At 44.4% G+C, this 20,491-nt stretch overlaps 1 protein-coding gene across 41 annotated transcripts in view; it reads right to left on the bottom strand.

The window, feature by feature from the left end:
- SORBS1 (sorbin and SH3 domain containing 1) overlaps positions 1–20,491 on the bottom strand; it is a 171,910-nt gene that overhangs the window by 31,735 nt on the left and 119,684 nt on the right. For 36 of the 41 annotated variants that reach the window (XR_004693865.2, XM_060275087.1, XM_060275086.1 and 33 more), the window contains 6 exons: positions 20,075–20,189; positions 14,432–14,515; positions 10,104–10,169; positions 9,515–9,610; positions 5,566–5,615; positions 3,016–3,191 (listed from right to left, as the gene is read on the bottom strand). Coding sequence is in view for 40 of the 41 variants with exons in the window: in XM_060275087.1 (XP_060131070.1) it covers positions 3,016–3,191; positions 5,566–5,615; positions 9,515–9,610; positions 10,104–10,169; positions 14,432–14,515; positions 20,075–20,189 (587 nt within the window). In the remaining variant the exon portion in view is untranslated. The remainder of the gene's footprint in view (positions 1–3,015; positions 3,192–5,565; positions 5,616–9,514; positions 9,611–10,103; positions 10,170–14,431; positions 14,516–20,074; positions 20,190–20,491) is intronic. The other 5 variants (XM_060275084.1, XM_060275107.1, XM_060275092.1 and 2 more) reach the window with 4 other exon arrangements.

Genomic DNA, 20,491 nt, shown 5'->3' with positions numbered 1-20,491 from the left:
TGATGCATGTCTTTATACAACATGCTGAACTCTTTCTCGTTTTTCCGAGAGCCCTTCCTGGAGCTGGAAGATCCATATTCTTGCAAGCTCTGGGTGCTGATGGATTTGACGGCAAACTCCTGCTTGGACTTCATCAGCAAGTTCTCGAAATCCTTCCCGCTATCAAAGGAGGCAAAGGAGCCGCGGAGGTTTTCGCAGCTCTGCGTTTTCTCGTGAGGCAAGAGATCCTTTCTGTCCTGCCCAGAAAGAGGTGGAGCAGCCAGCCTGGGTTTGAATTTGGACGGAAGAATTTCAGCAATGCAGACCTTTGCAGCAGATAAGGGTTTCTTATGTTTACACGGGCGACCTACCGGACCAGCGCTATTAGAGTTAAGGGTTCGGCTATTAACTGAAGAGGGTGCAACCGTATGAGCATTCCCACCTTTACGATCCACTGGAAAGCATGCAGAATAAAATAAATACAACCTGTTAGCGTAAGTGTGGCAAAGCCGTGGATAAAGAGGGGAGGGGGAGGGGGAGGGAAATGGCATGCTTTTTGTGGCTTCTCTCAAGGCAACCTTGAGGCAGGCAATGTTAAAAAGGAATGCAGGAGAGCGATGGAAGAGCCAGGCTTTGCTGCCGAGGTAACACAGGACAGTTCGTGTTCCAGGAAGTAAATCCTGTGACATTAGAGGAGCTTCTAAACTAGGGGCAGCAGAGATTGAGCAAGTTCTCTACAAGTCAGCACCGCTGCTTTAGAAAACTGGAGCACCAGGGTATTAAGGGCTCCTATGAAAATCAGCAAAAGCTTGCAATCTAACCGTCTGTGCCCAGCATGCAAAATGCCCGTACATAAATAAAACTGTTGGTTTAAATCGCTGTTAGGTGAAACAGCATGCAAGCTTTCTGCTTAAGAGCAAAATCTTCTTTGAAGGGGGAAGAAAATAAATAAATACTCCGCACCCAAAGGCAGCGACACTGCTAATAAATTTTAGTCAATGCAACGTGACGCTATTTAACACCCCTGTAAACTACGGACACACGAGGTAGATTCTTTTGAGATTTTAAAGGCTAAAAATTAACAGCTCTGAACATCCCACGCGCCACACTTGGAAGCGACAATGGAAAAGAACAGATTGTCATTTGTGGGCGAGTACTTTGACTGCACAAATGAGATTCGAGAGTCTCCAAGTCTTCAAGAGAGCGCTGTACTGTTTTGTACTGTATTATGTACAATTGGAAGATTTAATAGCCACAACCTTGTCCAATATAAAAGGCTATATTCATTCAAAGATTTCTATCCTGTGCTTCAAATGGTGTCTTTGCACATTATAAAAGCCAGGAACTCCTAGTAAAGACACTATTATACGTTTACAGTTAAAAAGGCTTTGCTATTAGATTACTATCTCCAAGATGAAATTCCTAAATGTAACTGCAATGTTGCCCTCTGAATCTCTGAGAATTTGCCCCTTTTCTGCCTGAGGAAAATGTAACTGAAAAGCTTCATACTATTACAGTAAGAAAGGTTGGTTCCACAAAAGACATTAATTATTTTGTATTTCTTATAGATGGGCCAATGTGAGCGTTCTCTGTACCTCTATAGGCAAAAGTTTGTGACTCCACTGAGTAACTTGTGAGTTCCTGGGAAATTCAGGGTTTTGGGGTTGTTGTTTTTTTACAACAAATGTGTGGCAAGGTTGCAGAGATAACATTCGGAAAAGTAACTGCAAAAATGTAAAAGGAAAACAACCCAGAAGCAAGCTGTCAACAGAGAATTAATTGCTTTCAACTCCAGTGATTCCTAAGTTTGCATTTCAGAGATTGTCAAGGGAGGATTCAAGTTCTTTACTTCTGCAAGGAGCAATTCCATAAAGGAACTGCAGGACAGGAATGGGGGGATTGCCATTATAATATGAATCCATGCCAGCAGCACTTGCTTAATTCCCCATTGAAATCAGCAGGGCTTAATGCACAACTCTGACTTGCATTAATTCGCTGCAACTATTGCATTAGCCACAGTGTTTGCAGCTTATAATGCGCTTTTCATTACGCTAGAGGCTCTTTCGCATCTGCGAGTGTTGTTCGTTCTCTATTAGGTCATCCCGGCCTAGAAAAGCCACACAGAGCACCGTGGCAGTGGAAGAATAAGTAAGGTCAACGGGCAACGCAATCCCAAATAAATGTCCAGTTTAGGAAGCTAAATCTGCAAGAGGATGGGCGGAAGAGAAGGCTCTACCACGGGTGGGGGAAACTGGCCTGAGTGATGTTGTGGGTCCGTGAGGATGCTCAGAAGGGAGTGAGAGGAAGAGAATATCATGGCCAGGGAAGGTCAAACCATGAGCAAGATTCAGAGGGAGCATAACTGGACTTGTGCTTGGAAGGGAGTGGGGCCAAACATGGCAAAATGAGTGATAAGCAAACTTTTTCTAGAGATGACTCAGTAACCACCCCCTTTAACCCTCCACCCAATTGCAAGTGGGAAAATTTGCTCCCATGAAACCTGGGGTCAAAATATGGTTCTAAACCCCGGAAACAAGAGTGGATACCAGCAGATTAACAAATCTTTTCTTGGGTACTTGGGTTTATAAAACTCCTGGATCTGAAACCCTTTGTTTTGGGATCCATATTTGATATCAATGTAGGTTGACTGTGGCCTGGTCTACATGTGCGGCAGAGTAAGACAAGAGAATTGTGTGGTGGCAAAATGGGTTTTACCAACCCAGATGGCATGTGGGTGATTTACAGGCTCCTTTTTATAAAACTCCCTGCAAGTAGAAATCTAACATGCTGGGAAAAGGCTAAATTTTTAAAGGATTGTTGTTGTTTTTAAAAAAGTGGGGAAGCACTGAAAATGACACACACACCCCGACTGAAGCATGAAATTGTGTAGTCAGGTATACCACCCCAGAAACTATGCATCACACCTCAAATCCTGACACAAGCACACCATTTATATTAACACAATCTGTTTTTAAAGTTCTACCAACAACAGCCAGTACATCAAGATGCACGGAAATTCTTGCTCTAGCGACATACCTTTAGTGGAAGCCGAGCTGGAGGGACGTTTGAGACCGCTTAGCCCTTGCAACGGGATATCACCACCTTCTAATACACTTTTGTATATTTGCCTTTCATTTTCCAGCCCGCTGGCATCTCCCAGAGCTGCTTCAAACTCTCTCTTTGCAGGATGGTAGCTGGGGGAGGACGGTGAGCTAAAAGTATGCAGGGGGGGGGGAGGGAGACTTAGTTTTCTTAGCAATTAAAAAGTTGCAAAATTGTAGACTGACCACGCTGGCGGGTGTTCTGGCAGCTCAACGCACCGCTGCAAAATTGCTAAGAGCAAAACCACCTTGCATTTCTCGATCTTCTCGTGGTTGCAGAGATTTTTGTATGCAAAACACACATCGGCTCCCTGTGTTTTAGGTGACAGGAATGTAAGCGTCGAAAGGAAGGTAGGATGGGAAGAGAAATGGGGAGGCAGAGCAGCTGTTCCTTCTCTATGCGGTGCTGAAATGCATTGCTCTAGCTTCCACCAAAGAAACGACCCGCGCTTATCATGAAGAAAACCAACGTCCCCTCTGGCTGTAGAGCCACCAAGGTCCAGAGCATTTCACTCCAACAGGGGTGGGGAAGACTGCCAGCGGTCCAAATTGGCCTATGGGGACATTCCACACACACACACACCCCAACCACACCCAGCTGTCCATCAGGTGAGGTCACAGCTGGTGGGCAGGAAGGCAAGGCTCCATCGTGCTTGGTGCATCTCACCGGAACCTTCCCTGTGGGCAATGAGCTGGTCAAAGCAGACCCCTGCAGAGAGGGCTGAACCCTCCTGCTCATCAGCTGGGGAGCGAACACTTCAACCCGGCTCAGTTGGTTAGAGCGTGGCGTTGCAGGTTCGATTCCCATGTGGGACAGCTGCCGGACTAGATGAACCTCAGGGTCCCTTCCAGCTCTACAGTTCTTGTAGAGTAGTGGGTAAGAAGCATGAAAACACAGCTCTCAAAACAACCAGCTCTTTATTCCAGCTCTGAGTCCAGACTGAACAGTAGCTTAGTCAACTGGCTTATATAGTACTCAGTAACTTGCAACAGTAACAAACTCCCCCTAGCTACCCAATCCGTGAACAGCACTCTCAATCCTTCATTTGCATGTTGTGGACCTGAGTGAGAACTGCAGCCACGGTGGCCAGAAGGAGTACTGCAGTTAACTTAATACATAACAGTTCTATGATTCTATGAGTACTTTTTGCCAGTACATGCTGGCAAAGCACACCCCTCACCAGGGGCGGTCCACCCCGGGTGTCTTCACTGAGGGGGGGGGTGACATTTGGTGCGGCACCCAAGCCTACCCCGAGCCGTTGGGGGAGGGGGGAGTTGTGCTGCCTTGCCGGCAGCCTTTTCCCCCTACCCCTTCATTTTGACAGCTCAGGGGAGGCTTGGGAATCGCGGGTGGGGGTACACTGTTGCCCCCCACTCCCGGACCACTTCCTGGGGGAGGGGAAGCCTCCCCAGAGCTGTCAAAAGGAAGAGGGCAGGGAGGAAGGCTGCTGGCAAAGCGGTGCGGCTCCCTCCCCACCCAGGAAGCAGCCAGCCCTGGGACACTCACCCCCCCATGGCCCCGCCCCCAGGTGCACCGCATGTGCGCCGCTCTGGGTGCCAGAGCAGCTAGCTCCGCCTCTGCCCCTTACACACTCTGTGGCATAGCTGCCAACTCTCCCGTATTCCCCGGGAATCCCCCGTTTTTCCAGCTGTCCCCAGCCGAAAAAACAGATTTTTTTGTTCCCCCCCCCGGTTTATTCTGGCGCGGCGGCCATTTTGGAACTGGGCGGAGCATGCTCAGAAGCGACTTTTGATGCTGCTCTGCCCAGTTCCAAAATGGCTGCAGCGCGACTTCTGGTGCGGCGGCCATTTTGGAACAGGGCAGAGCAGCATCAAAAGTAGCTTCTGAGCATGCTCCGCCCAGTTCCAAAATGGCAGCAGCGCTACTTCTGGTCTGCTACTTCTGGTCCAGTCCCTTATTTCTCAGGCCGGAACTTGGCAGGTATGCTCTGTGGGCCATCTTTGGCAGGTGGGCGGGGCTATGCACCTATCAGTCACGTGACGTCTTCACGGTATCTGACGATTGGTGGGTGTTTTGCCCCGCCCACCTGCTCAAGTTTGTGCACAGGGTGAGGAAAAATAAAGATCTGTAGCGCCAGGTCAAAAATATTGTCAACCTTTGCGCTACGTTACCTGTGACAGCACCACATAGGGCATATTAATTTCAACTCTGATTAGTTTGATTCAGAATGGCAGAACGAAAGCCTGAAGGAGCTAAGCACGTTCTGACTGAATCTCTCCGGAGGAAGATTTTAAGAGGGAACCTTCTTAGGTCCCTCCAATAACCTTTTGCCTGTGCTAATTTCAGGGCACACTTCGAACTAGAAATGTCACCCAAATACCCTTTGAATCCAGCTTAGAGACACATCAAATGATTCCTGTGATGTTGTACATGGGCACAGCTCTTAAAAGACCTGCAGCTACAGCTCCCAACACGATAAACGTTTCAAGACATCAACATCAGAGCGCAGCATTCAAAACTTACTGAGGCAAATGATCCGAGGAAGTTTCCGGAGGAGAGGAGCCTGTCGTACTCTGCAAGAATCCAGACAAAAAAAAAGTCACTGATATGCACAAGCTTTCGTGCAAACCAAAAGGAGACAGAGAGACAGAGAACTCCACCGAGCAATTTTCCACCCTAAATTCAAATCCTGGACTTTATACACTGATTCCGATTGGCATGCTGGAGGTTCCTTCACGGAAGTAAAAGATTTTGACTCGGGCCATGCCTTTGCACCGTGATTATTTGTCTGTCCATGCCTTATTTTAAAGAAAGCCTTAAGCAAATTAAGGGAAATAGACTGCTTGGTGGGAGGCACATATTTACAATTACGTCCTCCGCGACTTCCTTCTGCCCAAGCCACTCACTTTCCAAAGCAGATTATATTTCTCTAGCGTAGAAGGTAAAATGCATATGCACCAGATCATAAAACGCTGCTTTATTATTTTTTGTTTGTTTAAAGAAACAGCTTGAAGCCGGTTTTCTTTTCAACACAGCGAACAATAAAAAGCTTGGGAGTGGATAGTGGACGTCACGAAAGCTCATACCATAATAAAAACTTAGTTGGTCTTTAAGGTGCTACTGAAGGAATTTTTTTTATTTTGCTTCGACTCAGACCAACACGGCTACCTACCTGTAACACCCTAGTCCTGATCCTGTATATTCCTGCGTATAAGACTACTTTTTAACCCAAGAAAATATTCTCAAATGTCGGGGGTCGTCTTATACGGCGGGTCGTATTTCTTATATGGCGAGTATATCCCAAACTCTTTATTTTAACTGGAAAAGTTGGGGGGGGGTCGTCTTATATGCCCAGTCGTCTTATACCCTGGAATATACGGTATTTGCTTTTCTTAGAAACAAAGCTATATATGTGCACTTTAAAGGCATAGGCACATTTAGCATCGTGTCTGGCTTGGCTCTAAGGCAGACAGGCTGCATTTAGAATTATTATACCTCCCTCCGACCCGTCTTGTACAAAAAGAGATGGGAAGCATATGCAAAGAAAATGGGCCACTGGACTTCCTGTTTCCGGGGATAGGAAATGGCTGACTCCCATATGATCGGACCCCGGCCGTGCCAGGAATTCAGGGCTGATATGGGGGTAATTAGCCCTGGCAGACTCAGCAGGGTCTGTGTTGGGTCTCGGCAGACAGTGTTGGGTCAAGAGCCCAACACGGCTGGCGGGAATATCTGCTTCAATAAAATAATTAGATGTGGATAATAAGCAGACATAGTCTGGAACGAAGGAGATGGGAAAAGACCTGAAGATTTTACTGCTCCTGGCTTGGACTTTAGAGTTCGATTTAAAGGAGACTCTCATCATGATTTCTGGAGTTACGCGGTATGTACTCTTCGTTTTATAATAATACAAACGGCTTTTTCTACGCCAAGCCCCGTTAAGAAACCTAACTTATTTTGAGGAGTACAGATGGATTTTCATCTATAATTGGACATTTAATTGCACAGCTTTATCTGATTTGAGAGACTTGATAAGGAAAAGAAGAAACAAAACAAAATGGCACTGATTTATACAGTTTCGCTTCTAATAAATCAACTCCTGCGCATTTCAAAATGGTGTTGATTAATGACGCAGCACAGAAAAACTTGAGTTTCTCCCTGTTTTGAAGGAAATAGAGATATTTGTTGGCTGATTTTGCACCTGAACTGAGATAATAAGTTGGACAACATGTAGTGCAGCTGTTTGCAGGATATAATCATTGGATCAAAATAAAAAAAATTCCTCCCAGCAGCACCCTAAAGACCAACTAAGTTTTTTATTTTGGTGTACCAAAATAAAAAACTTAGTTGGTCTTTAAGGTGCTGCTGGAAGAAATTTTTTTATTTTGTTTCGACTACGTCAGACCAACATGGCTACCTACCTGTAACCAATCATTGGATGCGAGAGAAAAAGCTATTGGGTGGCTAGCTCCCTCCTCCTAGGGCCTGGGAGGGGGGAAGGTGTGGTCTCTGAAAAGCTGATTGATCGCTAAATGATTCACATATGTGGAATACAATTAATTTACATTGCAAGATGCAAGCAGCTTTTTATCAAGTGGAGATTTTTGACAGTAGCTTGGAAGGGAGTAATTTACAACTTGATAACACCGGAGAAGCTGCATCATTAATTTTTTTAATGAGGAGTTGGACAAGAGCCTGGATTGGACTGAAAAAGAATCTAGGAAAAGCTGTGCTGAGGAAAAAACCAGACTGGAATAATATACAGTGGTACCTCTACTTACGAATTTAATGCGTTCGGAACGCACATTCGTAAGTCGAAAAAAATTGTAAGTCGAATCCCATAGGAATGCATTGGGAGAAAAAATTCGTAAGTTGAAGCAACCCTATCTAAAAATTCATAAGTAGAAAAAATCCTATCTAAACTGCATCCAAGATGGCGGACGGAGCTCCATTTGTAAATAGAAACATTCATAAATGAGATGTAGAAGATGCTCCAAGAGGTCCAGACTATGGGAAGTCTGAAAATAATAATAATAATAAATAATTGGAAATATAATTTGGTCTTTTTCTTGTTTTAGGTTTTTTATTGGAATATGATTATGATTATATGTTGATTGGCTGTTTTTATTGGAAAATTAATAAAAATGATTTTAAAAAAGAAGAAAAAGAAAATGGGCCACTGAAACTTCGGTTTCTGTACACTGAAATGAGATTGCTTCGGGGTGTTGTTTTAATTAAGAATAAGAAGGATAATCAAATGCATTTGAAAATTAAGTTTCATGGGAGATAAAGCTATACCCTCCAACATTCCTCTGATGGAAATAAGGACGTCCTATTCTATTATTATTATTATTATTATTATTATTATTATTATTATTATTACCCCGCCCCAGACACTCTGGGTGGCTTTCAACAGATATAAAAACATAATAAAACATTAAGCCTTTTTTTTAACCTTCCCTATAGAAGACTGCATTCAGATGTCTTCTAAAAGTTGTATAGTTACTTATCTCCTTGGTTCAGGGGGGTCACATAACTCCATACCCTCCCTAACATTTCTCTGATGAGAATTGGGGGACGATGACGACGCGGGTGGTGCTGTGGGTTAAACCACAGTGCCTAGGGCTTGCCGATCAGAAAGTTGGCGTTTCAAATCCTCACGACGGGATGAGCTCGGTCCCTGCTCCTGCCAATCTAGCAATTTGAAAGCACGTCAGAGTGCAAGTAGATAAATAGGTACCGCTACAGCGGGAAGGTAAACAGTGTTTCCGTGTGCTGCAACCCCAGAGTCGGTCACGACTGGGCCTAATGGTCAGGGGTCCCTTTACCTTTAAGGCAAAGCGGGACATTCCGGGATCAAATCAGAAACCAGATGGCTTCTGTAAATCCGGAAATGTCCCTGGAAAATAGGGTCTGTAAAGCAGTCTGACTGCTTTTGAGATACCTTTCCCCCCCAACACAGTAAACTCACAAAAATTACACACACAAAAATGAAAAGCCATGGAAAGGGGGCAGGCTTCTTGGGGGGGGGGGAATAACCTTGGCAGGCCCACACATCGTTGAACCAAGTGGGTTTTGACAGTACGCAATGTTGGCTTTGGGCGCGATCCCCGGAACATAACCTCCCATGTAACTTGCGGGTTTAGTGTACACCATGTTTTACTGATCACAGTTTAAGGTTTGGACATAATGCTGAATAAACTGTGCGTGGCTGACTGGAAATGGAAACAGAAAGATTTCGATCACCTCACAGCTGCACCAGAAGAGGAGGGGAGCGTACACAAGCTCCAAGCTTGCCCAAACTCCCTTCCTGTAACAGCAAACCATGGTTTAGTGTTGCATCTGAATGCAGCCTCTGTGTAATACCATTTGCAGCAACATTGTTTGCCAATTATCCAGCCACAACCTGATTAGAGCAGCAGAGGGTTTAGGAACAGGGATTAGCAAGCAGCGCGGAATGAAGAGGAAATACCTTCATCTGCTTCTTATCTTTATACATTTTCTCCATTTTTTCTATATCTGCCTCTAACTCAGTCTGATAGAGGTAGATGTCTTTTTCTGGGTCAGTCTGGTTAAAGAAGGAAGAAGAAGGAAGAAACAACACATAAGGGGAGGCAAAACAAAAGTTAATTCTGAAAAACAGAGCCTTTTGTTTCAAAGCGACAAAGATAGACAAGACAAAAGTCGAATATTTTTTCCATACTCAACTACACAGCTGTCTTAGATTCCCTCCTGAATTTGTCATGATCTAGTAGGGTTTCTTGTAAATATGTCTTTTTAAACCACTGTAACAAATTCATTCATACCGCACAAAACACTTGTTAGTACAATTATCACTACAGATCACAAGAGCAAGGAGGTTGCTGTGATCCAACGAGGATTAAAAGGAGAACACTTTAAGGCTTCTTATCAGCCTACAACAAGGCATAAGGAATCCAAAACCAATTAAATTCAAACCACCACTTGCACTCGCGCAAAATCCAAACATTGCTAGAGACTGAAAGCTGAAGCCACACATACACACAGAAACCATACTATAGTACAACGTATGTTTCAATTACCTTCCTATCCTCTCTAGTAAGGATAGAGCAATCTCCCGGAGTATAATCCCATATCTTTTTTGGAGGCTGATGGAAAGCAAGAGGAGGAAATGAGGAAATGAAGGTAAGGAAAGACATCACAAAGAACATGGAAACTGGATTAGAACAGAGGGAGTACATTGGGGGGGGGGGGGGCGGAAACCGCATCAACACTGGAAATAAAATTGAAGAGGGGAAGGAAAGTAATAAGGGCTAAACCTGTAAAAACCGCAAACACGGGAGATTATGGGAGAGGGACAGAGGAAGCATGCATTGTGTTGCAGGGCTTGCTTTAAAAATTTGCTTGAAAGCACTTCCAATAGTTTGCTAAAGAAACCAAACCATAATAATAATAATTGCACACACACACACCCCGGAAAAAAAGAAGGGGTATAACCAAGATTTTCAAACAGAGCAAATTGTGGGGTTGCCTTTTCTTTTTCTTTTAAATATAGATCTCCAGCCCCGTTCCCAGACTTCAAATACATACCATGTTAACAAATGGCTGAAATCCCAGAGGTGGCAGTGTGGGGCAATGAAAATGCAGAGTTATTCATGTCACCGTTTGAGCTACTTGTTGATCTTTCGCAAGGAACAGAAGGTGGAATTAAGAATTTGGTCAAAGAAGTGAATTAAGGACCCAGATTTGGATACCAGCTCCCGGGGTCCCAACAGATCTGGGTTTGGGAGGTGCTACGGTACACAGAGCCCAAGGAATAGAAACTTGTACTGATGGGAATCAAAACCAGTAGCTTCTGCTGCTGGTGTAGCAGAATGAAAAAAAATGGACCGGTGAGAAGCACCAATAGTTACAAGGCTGCCTTGTCTTATAAAACTAGGAATGGAGATTCACTTCTACAGTATAACCTTTCATTCAGTTTATCAGCCATCCAGCAGGAAGAGTTCGCCGGGTGGCAGACAAAGGAAAAACAAACCCAACGTACACTGAAGAAACTAGGCTTGGGGGAAGAAATTTAGGAACTCTACACTCTAGAGTGAATTGCCTTTTTTTCTGAAGCCACCCACTTGTTTTTGCATTTCAGAATGTGGCCCACTCCAGAACCTGCACCCCGGCGATGAATCTGAAAGGATGGTCTGATGTCTGCCTTTTACCGTTTTTCATTTTACTTTTAAAACTCCCCGCACCCGCCCGCAGCTTGAAGCTGTGAAAACCGGGCAGCTCTGCCACTCAGGTGGAAATCTCGCGGCTGTTTCTCCCTGGCACTTAGTACAGGGGGAAAAAAAACCCGAAACAATATGGCTGCTCCCGTACAGCAATGGGGCAGCCATTTTTGAAAGAAAAAAAATGGTTGCTCTATTGCTGCATGAGGGCAGCCATATACTTCTTCTGTATTAAATGCCAATGAGGAACGGGACACCATGCCGTGCCATCCCTCCCAAGGAGATTTCCAACCTTATATGGTGGTTTCTAATATACCAGAACCATAGGTGGTGTGACCAGAACAGCAATATCCGTCTAAATCAAGTAAAAACCAGGATTCACAGCAACAAGTCGAGCTGTTCTGCCTTGAGCCCATGTGCCAACCTTTCATAGAGGAAAGAGGTGCTTCCAGCAAAACCAAGACCAGAGTTGTGGAGCTGACCACAGAAATGGTGGTCAACAAACCAGTTGAAGCCCATGGGTCAAAACACTGGGGGAAGTAGGTACCACTGGGACCGAGACACCTGGGAGGGCAGGGATGAAAGAAGGGTCCTGGGAATCCATCATAGGCCCCGGTGGCAAGGCCAGAGTTGTCTGCACCAAAGCCATTCTAGTTGGAGCTAGTGAAAGCGGAAATGGAGGCAGCGGGAGAAACTGATAAAACATGGGCAGCAACAGCCCACCCTGAACACCAATATTAGCACTCCATAGGTTTTCTGAACCACCAGTGGCTCGGGCACTAATGTTGAGCACACAGAATATATCAGCAAAGATTGCCCACTGTCCATGCCTGTCTATGCTGAGTGGGGAACAAGGAAACAACTTCAAACTCATCTTGGCAAATGTTTCACAGACAAAGGGTTGGGGTTTTTGTTTTTTTACAATTCCACAGCAAGACACTTCTTTCTCTAAAAGCTCACCTTCCTCCTGCCCATATTGGCAGATTTTACATTGAAAAAAGGACCCCGTTATAAATTCAATGTAGGCCTATTAAAATGGCCATCACTAATGGAATAATCTGCCCTTCTAATCCCTCGCAGGGTATTCAGATTCCCCATTTAAGAGGATTCTCATGCCTTTAATAGGGATCTTAAAGTGAGAATTTCAACAGTGGAGCTTTCCTTAGCACTGCGGGGGGTAAGCAAAGCGGAATTTGCAGAACTTCACTTTGCTGATAGCACTTTGCACTTTTGTAAAAGTGCAAAAAAGAAGAAAACGGAATGAATGTTTAGATGGAATCTGATCGCTAGCTCGGAACGCTGCAGAGTGCATTTTCACGGTCCTAAAGGCCACAAATTTCATGGCTCTTACAACCAGGGATGTAAGGAGCCCAGATTTCCATTCCACCCCTGTATTCATCGCTGCTTCTGTTTGCTCCAGTTCATCAACCGCCAAAAACAATGCTATTTTGTAATTGCTGTCTGCTGTGGTGAAATTACGCAGCTTAATTGATTGCATAAATTATGTTGGCATCACATTGTCCCACTCCATTCAATTTAAATGCAAAGGAAACAATGCAAACCGGAAAAGGGGGGGGGGCAGAATCCATTATCTATCATTTGTAAATTGACAGAAACAACAACAATGTATACCAATTGTATTGTGTTTTCAGTTCCAGAAATGGAATTAATAAGAGAACGCTGGCAATTCCTGCTCCCGTTTCACCCCTATTTAAACTGGTAATTTGCTGGAGGGGGAGTGGTTTTGATCACCCGGATTTCTTGAATCCCCATAATGTGCAAAAGGAAACCTAGATCTGTTCCACATCTTACAAAACTGGAGGAATAGGCTCAGGTGAGAATACTTCGCAATGTTGAACACCCTTCATGGCCAAAGGTGCGCGCTCTTGCTCTGGCAGAGAAGTTAACCCAGGGAATTTTTTTTTCCTGATAAATGGGACCCATTTACACAATGTGGCGAGAGGAAAAACTCAAGGAGGGTTTTCTGGGCAGACTTGATGCCAAAGAACCTTCGGTCCTAAGCTTCGGTCCTAGAATCAGGGCTTGGCTGACTCTAATGGGAGGGAGCCGCCTTCCCAATTTATCGTGTCAATATACAAAACACGTGCCCCAAATTGAGTAGATATGACAGGTTTTTGATTAATTCTGCATTTCATGACTGACTGTAAGGTGTGGATATCTTAATAAAAATTATTTCAAGAGCAAAAATTGGGTGGATTGGGATTGGTTTCGGAAGTCATCCCATGAAAACTGTGCCCAACCAGAAATGTTCTAAAGTTACGTAAGAATGGATTAACCATCAAAAACTTCCAATTTTGTGTTGGATTCTGCATGCAGGACTATCTGCGTGAATTAGGTGAATAATCCGTTCCAGCAGAATTCTTCCACCTGGTTGCCTCTCAAAAATGTGAACACAAACATGAAACCACCACAATAATTTAATATTGGTAAAACGCCTATAATATGCATAAATAAAACACGACAATGGAATCAAATTCTCAATTCCGTTGTTTGTGGAAGGTGCCATGCGCAGCAGTATTCTGATAGGATGACGCTCCTGTATCTGAAACCCACTTTGAATAATGTGGGAAAGATTAACGCAACGGGTCTGTCCAAAAGGACATTTCTGGGATTTTTGCTGTGACTGCAGTTTCCTCGGAGGACTGTGGCTGGGAGAAAAGCAGCGGCACACAGGGAGGGAGGGCAAGCTATGTGTATTGTACAGGATTCATCCTGCTGGTAGGAAGCTGACCAAAGATTTCAGGAAAGAGATGGCAAGAGTTGATGAGGGCATCCTGCTCTGAAGTTATTTAGCAATAGCAAGAAAGAAAATGGCCGTCATTGCTGTCGCTAGGGGAATGGGAAGCACCCACTGGAAAATAAAGGAAATAACATTTCTAATGAATTGCAGCGGCATACTAAAGTTTGGCATATGAACGGCCACCAGTACTGCTCACATAGGTTTAGTGAATTCCAGATACCATCAAGAGGCTATACATCTGTGGCTTGATGCGCAAAAAAAAATTATTTCTGCATTTTTTGTTGTTGTTAAAAAAAAAGGTTGCATTTTTTTGTTTTGTTTTACAGTCATAACTATAATCAGAATGGCGGAGGGAGTGTTGCATGTGCGTTTTGTAAGGCAGGCTGGGTTTTTGTTTTTGTAAATGGTTATGACCATCAAAACTTACCGGCTTCCCAAACTCCAATTCCGAAAAGAATTTATACCAAGGCTCATTCTTTAAATCTATCTCTTCTGGGCTTATATCCCGAGTCTAAAGGAGTTGGTGATACAGGAATGGAAGAAAGAGAACGACAACATTATGCAGAGAATAGGAAAGGACTGTTAAAGATGCGGAGTTCTGCGTTTCCCCCCTACTTCCCATTACTTGGCAATGTAAGCTCCGGCCATACACAGCTCCTTGGGAGTAAGTACCATTGAATTCAATGGCGCCTGCATCTCAGTAGATTGGCATAGAATTGAACTGATAAGTCACGGAAGAAACTCCGTTTCAATACAGAGTGTCAAGATACAGTCTTGCTCTTCACCACACCACATGGGAATGGGTCATTTCTGAACTGGGACAGATAATGCCATTATTGGCAGGCAAATGTAGGAGGAGAGCTGGTGAAATCAAATTTCCCCCGAGCTGAAACGCAGACCACGTGGTCAGCAACAGCGGGGCGACATATGGAGACACGTGACTTTCCTTTTCGCTAAATGTAACATGTGAATAAAGCCTATTAAGTCCTTCTTAAATTTCCAGAGCGATCCATTCCGAACAGCCAATTGCTGAACATCACCTTTCTGCCGAAATGAAGACTTTGGGTCGCAATTTCCATTGCGACTCCTCCCATCTCAGCTACACACACATACACACACTCTATTTATGTGTCGGTGCAGAACATGGCATCTTTAACAGCACATGGATATGTGAGAAAACCCTTTTTCATAAATGGCAAACAGGATGAAGGGTGAAATTCTAAACTAAAGAGGACGCAGTTAGAGAAAGCATGTTATTGAGAAGTCTCTAAAGGGAATGGACACATAAGACTCTGTTCTGTTAAACCACCAACATTTAATACACGGGTAAAAGTTTAGAGTTCAGACAAAACCAACAGAGTAGGGACAGGACAGGACAGGAACAGAATGACTACCAAGAAAGGCTCTCCCTTTTTATACTTGTATTCTGTTTTGAAGCAACACGCTGGGGCTCTTAGAACCACTGTACTGTACACTGAATACCTGAGCACATTTAAACATTGGCTCTTGGTGGAGCAAACTAAAGGTAAAGGTGGAGCAAACTGCTTTGCATCAAATATAAAACAAGTTGAGGTGTAACTGATACCATAATTTTGAAATCTGGGAAATGTGCTTTAACCTGGGTTAAAAGGTGATTTGATCTTCCCAAACGACAGCTACTGCACAGTGCTTTGGTTCCATTCTCCTTGGATGATGTTAGCACAAGGGACTGAATACAGCAGAAAAACGTTTTGCTTGGCAAACGCAGATGGACTCAAAATCATTAGGGAAAGTGCAAACGCAGATGGACTCAAAATCATTAGGGAAAGTGACATTCCAGCTATACAAAGCGACTAACATTCTTGTTGGTCCCAGAAATACCCCCCCCCCAATATTTCTGTGCTTTGACTGTAACAGTGAGATTGCCTGACAAATTACAGAGAGGTGTTTTGTTTTGTTTTATAATTTAGGACGGGGCAAGTTATATAACATTTGCTTTCTGGCCCATCGTAAGTCAATCACTTTCCCCAATCTTTCCATTGTAAAAAGATGCTATGAGACCTTAGCTGTCAAGGGCGCTAAAGATATTAGCCCTTGTTTGAGATGAGTCATGTTGACTCAGGCCTCCTCTAGCAAAGTCCCAGAAGCTCTTGCAGATCTGCCTGGTATTTTTCTAAGTACCCCTTAGCAGCCGAAAGCAAAGAAAAATAGCAAGCTCTCACATTCCACAAAACTCTTTTTGCTAGTTCAACAAGGATTCCAACTAGCAGGCACCAAATACCAGATAACTCTTCTTTTCACTTTCACCACATCTCAAATGTTTACGTGTGATATTAAGCATGCCTGAGTCCTGTGCTCAGAATTTTCCTCCGAGTTGAAAACAACACAGATATAAAAAACGCTGTGAAAATCCTTTTTTTAAAAAAACGTTTGGGGAAATACATTGAATTTTGCATAGCTCACTGTCACCATCTAGTGTCACATTTGCACACTGCACGTTACAGCACATTTAAAATGTTTTATTTGCAGCTGTATAGCTGAGTCCCTAGTCTCTTTTCCCCACCTCTGAACCAGATAAGGACTTGGCAAGGGTGCGGCGGAGATTAACCTTTACCACGCCAGCTGCAATTTGCCCCAGAGAAACCTTTCCACACTAGGGTTCTATAAGAGAGTTTTTAGGTAAAACCACTTAAAAGCCTTCTAAAACTTAAAGAAAAAAAATGCATTGTAAGGCTGGAAAGCTGGACAAACTTTAATTGAGCTAGGAGCAGTTCAGAATTAACCTGCTCTATACTTCTCTGCCTGTGAGACGAGCAAAGCTACTGTGTTTCTCCAAAAATAAGACACCGTCTTATATTTATTTTTCCTCAAAAAAAAAAACACGGTGGCTTATTTTCAGGGGATGTCTTATTTTCGGGGGTATGGCCTATTTTCGGGATATGACTTATTATCGGAGAAACACAGTATAACAATGTTGTAACCATATCTGTAAGCTGTCGACTGCCAGCCTATGACACTTTCCTGTATTTCCCCCATCATTCCATTCCATTCTTACATAAATTTGGAATTTCTGGGGTACAGAAGAATCCTTCCAGCACACACAGACAACCGAATACATTTTTAAATGTTCCTTTTCTCTCAAAATATGTATTTAAGTGTGTATTTTGGCATGTCTAAACTGCACAGGTAACGCTGGACCACGACAGTTGGAAAAGTGTAAGATCTGACGGGCAGCTAAGTTCCAACCGGCATGTCAGGAAGAGATTCGGGTCCTTTTGTTTAGAAATTTGCAAAGGCTTAATTCCTCAAGCATCTCTAGTCGTCTCCTTTGCAGATATCAGGCTCTAACAAAGGACAATCACTGTTCTGAGGGCTTTTCTGATACTGGGAGTGAGACAGCCTGAGAAGAAAGTGCTTGAGGTATACAAAGCTTAAGGAAGCAAGATGGGGAAAATGTTAAGCTTCCCTCAACCACACACCTCTCTTCATACTAATTTAAGGCTCCCTCTTAGATGTGAACAGGGTTCAGATGTGTGAATAAACTGTGCCTGTCCAGAGCATCGTTCAGAACCTTTTAAAGCTAGAAGCTGATTTATTTTAATGGCAGAATAGAACCCCTGAAGGCTATGCATCACAAGTGCATGGCCATGGGTACAAGAAAAAAAACACTACCCACTATGGAAATGAAAACACAAAATGGACAGAAGAGGACTGGCCAAAAATGGGGGAAAGGGCAGGGGGAAAGAATCAGTGGCGTAGCCTGGGGGGCAGGCCACAGGGGCAGTTTCCCTGGGCACAAAATGGTCAGGGGCACAACATTTCAACACCCGGTACTGCCTCAATACAGCTGCACGCTTCCATCGCTGGGCTCTGTTGGAAACAGCTTCTCCATGTGAACCGGGAAGTGACGCCTGCAGATAACAAAATGACTCTCCTTTTCTTATCCCTGCAGCTGCAATTTCCTGGGTGAGGTGGACGCTGTTAAGCAGCTGAATCCACAGGCGTCCTCTGTCTGTTTCCCTCACCTCCCATCCCTCCACGCCAGGTGCCCGGGACTGTGTGGAGCAGGCATCCCCAAACTTCGGCCCTCCAGATGTTTTGGACTACAATTCCCATCTTCCCCGACCACTGGTCCTGTTAGCTAGGGATCATGGGAGTTGTAGGCCAAAACATCTGGAGGGCCGCAGTTTGGGGATGCCTGCTCCACGCAGTCCCGGGCACCGGCAACCCACGCTACAGCACTGGGATGAAGGTACATGCTGAGCCCGATAAATTGCACAGACCTAGCTCCCTTAGCTGAAAAAAACCACCCCAAGTGACCATCCCTTGTGATGGTGTACACCACTGCGGTAGTCAATAGAGAACTGAGCAGGAAGACATGGGGTCAGCCATTTAACCATTAGCACTAGACCTGAAGGGGAGTATGCTGCTACCAAAAAAAAAAAAAAAAAAAAGACAGCGAAAGCTCTAGCTCTCCATTCTGAATGATGCTCCTTGCGACATAAGATGTTCCATATGTGTGCTTCCCCAGTGCTAGTTTGTGAGCGTGGACATCATAGCAAACAACAGAAAAAATCAAAAGGGAGAGGAAAGTCTGTGGGCTTGTTCACAATCCTCCTAAACCACGATCATTTGAACTGAGCCAATTATCGTATTTTTAACACAGACTTCCTTTTGCCTAATGAGAACCGGCTTCGAAACTTCACAAAGCTTTAGACAGGCATAAAATGCTGCCTTGTGCAGATCACAGGGACATAGGAAGCTGCCTTTTACGGACTCAGACCCCTGTGTCATCCAGCTCAGAATTGTCTATACTGACCGGCAGTTTCTCTCCAGTGCTTCAGACAGAGGACAGTGGTGGGTTTAGGGGAGCAGCGCTTTGGCGGCACCACAGCCCATATACAAACAAGTCATGCTGCAATCAACTGAACACAACCAACCCAACTCTGGACCCCCTAACCTCCCATGGTCTGTGAGGTGCAAAAGACCCATGTTATGCTGACACTAACACTATGCAACAGAACGAAAAAACAACACGCCTTCCCTCTCTTTCCCCCCCCCAAACTGCAGCATGTCCACGAGAAAACTGTCTCTCACTACATGTAAACGAACTGTGAAAAAGACTCTATGAACTGAAAGTGGAGATGACATGCACTGCCCCCCCTTTGTTTGTTTTGTAACACAAGAAAATCTTTAATTTAAAAACCTATGATGTAGAATGGAAGGCGAGAGGCCGGGTGGGTGGGTTGCTGAATTCTGGCCTCGCACAGGGTGCTGGAGAAATCTGAGACCCAAAGGTCTGCTGAGGATGTCTCAATTCCTGCTTGGAGGTCCTGGGGACTGAATCGGAGACCTTTTGCAGGTACTCTATAGTCCATTTGGCCCATTATTACCTCTGCAAGATGGCACAGCAGCCTTCAAATATAATGGTGCTCTCCAGTTGTTTTGAAACACAGCTTCCATCAGACCCAGCTGAGCTTTCGCCCACAAGCGGAGCTTTCGCCCAGGACACTTGCTGCGTGGGGAAGGAGCACTCGCCACTGAGTAACAGATGAATTTATGAAACCAAAACCCATTGGTTGGAGCTGCATGCAGAAGGAAGGTCGTAGGTTCGATCCCTAGCATCTCCATCTGAAACTCTGAAGAGTCACTATGTTCCTAACCCTGGCCACAGGAAGAACCCAAAAGCAAAAGAGAAGAAGCAAAGCCTGCTTTCTCTTAACTTAAAAACCTTGTGGAAACTCTCCTATTTAAAACTCATTGCTGCTTAAATCCCACACTGAATGCACCAATAACATAAGGCGTTAAAAATCAGGCCCACCACCCAACAGATTGTGGTGTCCAACATGGATTATTAAGCATTTGGCAAGCGAACCAACCACATTCAACACACTCCAAAGAATTTTGCAACAGTGAAGGGGCTTCGGCCTATTCACCAGCTGTTTTCGAACAGGACGGAGGATTTTTAAGATGTTAAATATAAGTTTAGACGGAAACTTAAAAAACAAGACTGTAAAACCTAGCCACATGGAAGCATGCCAGCGGTGCAGGAAGGGAGGAAAGCGTATTAGTAAGATAAAATTAACATTACCAATTTTTCATTGTTCAGAACCGAGGACCTTCCTGGCTGATATTCATAAATGCTTTTAGGTTCAGCGCGGTATTTTCTTGTGTCCACCTTCTTGTCCGGAGGCTCCCAATCATTCCTGGGGCGGAATATAGTTTGTTGTTACAGAAACGAAATACTTTCACTGGGAGGTTAATCCTAGTTTAATCACAAAAACGCTTCAACCAAAAGGAAAAATCAGGCTTGGAGCACCGTGCAGTTCAAACTAGGGGTGTGGGGAGTTTCTTTGCCTTCCTACACTGATACGCCAAAGCATCATTCTAGTTGTCAAAAATGGGCTGGAGCCCATTAACCAAACTGTAATTACGACCTTATGTTTGGAACCAGATCCACGCCCCTTTCCTTTCTCACTGCGCCAAACACACTTGGTTTGAATTGAGG

This window comes from Zootoca vivipara, chromosome 5 (genome assembly GCF_963506605.1).
Source record: "Zootoca vivipara chromosome 5, rZooViv1.1, whole genome shotgun sequence".
NCBI classification, from domain to species: Eukaryota; Metazoa; Chordata; class Lepidosauria; order Squamata; family Lacertidae; genus Zootoca; species Zootoca vivipara.
This window is presented reverse-complemented; position numbering and strand designations above follow the sequence as displayed.